We start from the raw sequence: 6,000 nt of genomic DNA on the forward strand, positions 1-6,000 counted from the left end.
TTTATTTGTCCACTTTTTGTTTAAACAATACTCGTATCAATCCTCAGGCTTGCTTTTTACATATTTCATGCGTTCATTCCAACATTATTATATTAGTTAGACTATTCATTAGTTTTTTTAGTTAGACTATAGTTTTTTGTGTTGTTCTCTTTTGTTTTTTTGTTGTGCACTGCTTTTTAGTTAGTTTACTTGCTGTGGTACCTTGTGGAAGACATGTTGTAAAATATGACTATGGATTACCACAATTATAAAGCTTGCAGATATATAAACCGGCATACCCGTGTCAAGTTGCCTACTCTTGATTTCTTACCAGACGGTTAAAGTCTTCTTCGTCGACTATCGGAAATATCATCAATCCGACATTTGTTCTAAAACCAAAGACGGTCTAACCATGCACTTCCTTTCAAATTCAAGGTGGCTGACAGCGCTGGAGGTTTCTGGACCTAATCAAAATGGTTGGTAGATTTTATACTGTACTGTGTTCCATTTGCTTTTCTATTAGCTTTTAGCTAAGTAAAAAGTGTTTTTTATTTGATTTTCAGGGTTTTTATCATGAAAATCATTACTTGCTTCAACTTTGCACGACTGGATGAATGAATTAGAGAGTGCAATTAGATACATTCGCGGGCGTGGTGTACAACAGCTGGTGAACCGATTGAGTGTTTGTAAAAAAGTTTGAATTAGTGGAAAACGAAAAACTGATTTTATATAAGCTTGTTCGCTTTAAGACTATAAACCTATATTAAATTTTCAAAGAAGCCTAAAACAAGCTTTTCTTGGATTCTATGCTATAACCTTTTTGCAGACTCAGAAGCGGCGCAATGGAGGACGTAACAAACATGGTCGTGGAACAGTTCGATCTATAAGATGTACCAACTGTGCTCGAACTTGTCCGAAAGACAAAGCCATCAAAAAGTTTGTTATAAGAAACATCGTAGAAGCAGCAGCTGTTAGAGATATAGCCGAAGCCAGTGTTTATGAGAGTAAGTTGTGTAACTGTTTATGTTGTCATATGAGTTGTACTTTAATAGCTCAGATTGAATAGATACATGATATTGTAAGTACAGTAGATTCTCCTACAACGTAAATAATCTGTTCCAGGAACTTTTCCGTTACATGGGTTATACGAGCAGTCAAATGCATGTAAATTACCTAATACATTCCAAGATCTTTCCAAACTCACTTTGGCCAGACAAAAAGAAAAAAAAACTAGACTTCACTTTTTTATTTGTCAACTGACTCATAGCGGTAATATTATTAGTTGGGTTGACAACTGTCTCTTTTTTCTTATCCATTTCCCTGGTTGGTTTTATAGACTCTGATTGCGGTAATTGTGCACCAAGTTGATGAGGAATGCACATATTTGACGTCCATATACAACGATTTGTTAATTTTTCTAGGCATCTAAAACTAATAACACATTTTATATGTGTGCAGTGAAGCAAAACAAAAAATATTTTTTCAGTAAAAAGAGTGGTGGGAACCTGTTCGTCATCTGTCCGTATCCAGGATCAAAGTTAGGATAAAATAACTTTTATCGGCGATTGCTTTTAACTCATGGCATTCAGATTAGTAGACCGATGCTGTAACACCTTCACAAACCGATCGCCTCTAAGTATGTACACTATTTATTAACAATTGCACAGCTACCTATTCTCTGCTTTGTCGACACATCTGACGATCTATCAGTACGAAATAAAAATTTTTAAAAACACCGTATATAAAAAATTAATACTAGTTCCTAATGGTGAACGAGTAACTATACGAGGGGTGATCATAAAAGTTCCCGGAATCGTTTTCCTAGTCAAATATAAGACCATGTGCAGTTGTTTTGATTGTTCCATGTTGCTAAGCAGCACGGGATTTCCCCATAGCCAAAGTTTTACGCTTGTCAGAGCACCCGCAATGAAGTTATAGTAGGTAATGTCAAGGTTATTTTTTATCGTTCGTCGGAATTTTCGAAAATGAATGAAGTAGAAGAGCAACGCGTTTGTGTAAAATTTTGTGTAAAACTTGGAAAGTCCGGTGCTGAGACGCTCCAAATGTTACGGACAGCTTATGGAGACTCTGCCCTTAAGAAAACAGCCTGTTATGAATGGCACAAAAGATTTAGAGAGGGAAGAACAAGTACTAAAGATGATGACCGCATGGGCAGACCGGCAACTTCAAGGACCACAACTGCCACAGACCTTGTGAGGCTGCAGGTGATGGGAGATAGGCGATTGACTATACGGGAAATATCAGCAGAAAGTGGGCTTTCTTATGGTACATGTCATCTTATTCTCACTAAAGATTTAGGCATGAGAAGGATCTCTGCAAAGATGGTACCCAAACTGCTCACTGACGACCAAAAAGAAAAAAGAGTTAGCTGTTGTATCGAACTAAAAGATGCTTTAACACAAGATCCTGACTTTATTTCAAAAGTTGTGACTGGGGATGAAAGTTGGGTCTGTGGTTATGACCCAGAGACCAAATCACAAAGTTCTCAATGGAAATCCCCTGGCTCTCCTAGGCCTAAAAAAGCTAGAATGTCTCGCTCAAATGTAAAAACGCTGCTGATAACATTTTTCGACATTAGAGGTGTGGTACACTCTGAATTTCTGCCACATGGTCAAACTGTGAATCAGCATGTGTACAAAGACATTCTGATAAGACTTAGAGACAGTATCAGAAGGAAACGTCGAGATTTGTGGCTCTCAGGTGACTGGTACCTACACCATGACAATGCTCCGGCTCACACCTCATTGATGGTACGTCAGTATTTGGCAAAAAATAAGGTGACTGTGCTTAACCATTCCCCTTATTCACCTGATTTAGCACCATGTGACTTCTACTTATTCCCCAAAGTCAAATTGACAATGAAAGGTGAAAGATTTGACGACATACCAACTATTCAAGAAAATGTGACGAGACAACTCCGAAGCCTTACGGAAAGTGATTTCCAGCATTGCATGGATCAGTGGAAACACAGATGGGACAAGTGCATAGCAAGCTCAGGCGATTACTTTGAAGGGACAGTTTAAATTAAGTGATTACGATTAACGGTTTTTGTGTACTGAGACAATTCCTGGAACTTTACGATCGCCCCTTGTATTGCGTGTAAAAATGGACCCGGAATTTCGTCATTTCAGAGCAATCATACGCTAAAATAGTTTCAACTAGTCGGAAATCTTCCAATTGGCCAAAAAGATTTTTGGTGATTCTTAAGCAATTCTTATCCTATGCTGCTAATTACTTTTAACGAATTTGTTTTTTTAATACTGTTTATAAAGCTAATACTACAGCATGAGGTTTGCGAATGTTTTCATTTTCGTTGAAGTTGTGTATAGTCTGCTACTAGGTCTTAGGTTGTCTCTGGTCAGACGATATGTAATGCAGTCATACTTCGAATTGGGATCACCTTGACATACAAAATTTTCACTAGGTGACATAATTTCAGCAAATATTTGGCTCATATACTTGAAGTAATTTCCAACATCAACATAATTTGTACCTATGTACACAGTTCTGCTGCACAAGGTTTGGTTCAACTCTGTTTTTGTTTGTCGTTTTGAAAACATCGTCTAAGTTTATATTGTTATAGTTCTTATTTTGAGTCATGGTACTCGTTGTTGGCTGATTTTTTCTAAAGCAAAATATAAGCCCATAGAAAATCAGCACGTATTAAGTAGCTTCTCTAAACTATAAGCAATATTTTAAATGAATTCGCTGGGTAGTTTTTATTAAGAATTGTTCATAAAACCAACGGTTGTCTATGTCAAGACTGCCAAATTGTGAGCATTGGCGCTTATAGTGTTATTTCTTTGACTCACAAACTGAGTATCTACGTGCAAGTAGTGAGCTGGTCTGTCTATATCCACCTGTATTTTGTGATACAACAAAGCTCAACATTGTTTTATAGCCATCTGCTAACTACTAGATGATAACAACATGGAGAGAGGCATAAAAGCCATCAGATTGACATAGGATGCATTTAATTAAGAATAGCGCCCCAAGTTTTTTGGCGCGTTTTTGATGTAATACCAATTCATCAAACAGCAGTTAAGATTTATTGGACAATTTTTAAAATTCTGGTACACATTTCAGTATAAACCATTTATATATGATTCATGTCAGTTGTTCTTTTTTGTACAGACTATGTTTTGCCGAAGTTATACGCTAAGCTACACTACTGCATTTCGTGTGCCATCCACAGCAAGGTAGTGAGGAATAGATCAAAGAAGGCAAGAAAAGATAGGACGCCTCCTCCAAGATTTAGGCCTCAGCAGAATAAGGTAAATTGTACATAGTGCATTAGCTTTTCTCTGTTCTTGTTGTTAAAATTACATTGAATAGTTTGTGTAGATTTTCTATACTAAAACGGATGGAAGATTCATGTTTGAAAGAATGTAGCTAAAATAGACTAACAATGTCATCTATGATGACGCAGGTCTCATTTATTAAAGACCTCATAGACTTTATTAAAACCTCTCTAATAAATAAGACTCGCGTTATCATGGGTGGTATTGTTATACCGACATGAAAGCTTGTTACCGTACTGGGCTGGTTGGATACAGAAAGGTACGGCACTTAACCATGGTTGTAGGTCTGTAACTGCAGTTGATAACTTAAAGGTTGACTTGCAACAAAATTCCCATTACAGTTATTTGGTATCAAAAGATTCACCATGTCTTACTCTGTTGTGTTGTAAGTGCCAAATATGTGGAAATGTGATTACAAGCTCTTAAAAGCTCAAAAACGAACAGTTAATCGCAGCCACACGAGACCGCCGTAGTTTGGATTCTCTTTCCAAAACGGCTCAAATGTGATGTAGTTGTGAGAGATAAAAAACTTATCGTAGTACTAGTTTATGACAAACACTTCGGGTTTTACCGAAGCCCCCGTATCAAATATAGATGCTCGCTACTTTACAGTTTTGTTTCGGTTTGGTCTAATCGGCAAGTCGTAATCTGATCATGTGGCCCAATACTTCGCAAATAATTTCTGCAGCACTTTTCGATTATCACAGGTGACCATCGGGCTCGTCATGATTATCAGACAATGGTATGTACTCCTTCGACGTAAGGCTAAAAAATTAAACGAATTTTTACAGTAAGTTATAAGATATCAGTGCTAAAAGTGACAGCATTACAATGACGATAAAACAGACGCGTAAGAACAATAGACATGGTTTTATTGAATACGTAAAGTATATTTGTGAAAATATACTTAACATATTTGTGAAAATATTTCGACGAATAAGGTTGCATGAAAGTGTAAACAAAAACCATCTTCCACAACTACGTCACATTTGAGCCGTTTTGGAAAGAGAATCCAAACTACGGCGATCTCGTGTGGCTGCGATTAACTGTTTGTTTTTTAGCTTTTAAGAGCTTGTAATCACATTTCCACATATTTGGCACCTACAACACAACAAAGTAAGACACGGTGAATCTTTTCATATCAAATAACTGTAATGTGAATTTTGTTGCAAGTCAACCTTTAAGGCAATTCAGTTATAGTAAAAGTATATTAATGTTCAATTGTTGGATTTCAGTACTCATGGACCAGTAGGCTAGCGTTATGCTTCTGTTGGTTAGTCTATTTTAACCATACAATAATTTTGTGGTAGGTTGTCATCATTTCAGTTTGCTTTCTTTTGTAGTCAAACCCGAATGCTGCCAAGTGAGGGTAAAGTGGAAGCTATGATTGGAACGTGTATCTTTATTATAACATACATCAGTTGAATACATGACCTTCTCTGAATGAATGCGCTGTTATTCTCAATCAATACTCAATTAACAATATTTTATTCAAACTTCAGATTTGGCTGCATAAAGCCATGTTGTATAAAAGTTACCACGTACAGTTAATATGTCGTTTTGATGTCAAAGTTGACAATGTCACCATGGGCTTAATGAAACTAGCCATATTATGCAAAGTGCTAGTTTGGATGATATCACAATTATTGTAAAGCAAGCACACGCTTACAGAAATAAAAACAAAGTAGTCAATAATTTC

At 36.6% G+C, this 6,000-nt stretch overlaps 1 protein-coding gene across 1 annotated transcript; it reads left to right on the plus strand.

Annotated features, from left to right (window-relative positions):
- Positions 1–401: 401 nt before the first annotated feature.
- On the plus strand, positions 402–5,749 carry LOC137393560 (small ribosomal subunit protein eS26-like). The gene is made up of 4 exons (XM_068080167.1): positions 402–455; positions 806–983; positions 4,135–4,274; positions 5,645–5,749. The coding sequence occupies exons 1-4, from the start codon at positions 453–455 to the stop codon at positions 5,666–5,668; spliced, it is 345 nt and encodes a 114-aa protein (XP_067936268.1). The 5' UTR covers positions 402–452; the 3' UTR covers positions 5,669–5,749.
- Positions 5,750–6,000: the final 251 nt, after the last annotated feature.

This window comes from Watersipora subatra, chromosome 4 (genome assembly GCF_963576615.1).
Source record: "Watersipora subatra chromosome 4, tzWatSuba1.1, whole genome shotgun sequence".
NCBI classification, from domain to species: domain Eukaryota; kingdom Metazoa; phylum Bryozoa; class Gymnolaemata; order Cheilostomatida; family Watersiporidae; genus Watersipora; species Watersipora subatra.

Excerpts from the sequence above, each read along its gene's own strand:
- LOC137393560 (XM_068080167.1), top strand. Across the intron at positions 984-4,134 it reads CGAAGCCAGTGTTTATGAGA|ACTATGTTTTGCCGAAGTTA; the intron begins GTAAGTTGTGTA and ends TTTTTTGTACAG. Across the intron at positions 4,275-5,644 it reads TTAGGCCTCAGCAGAATAAG|TCAAACCCGAATGCTGCCAA; the intron begins GTAAATTGTACA and ends TTTCTTTTGTAG.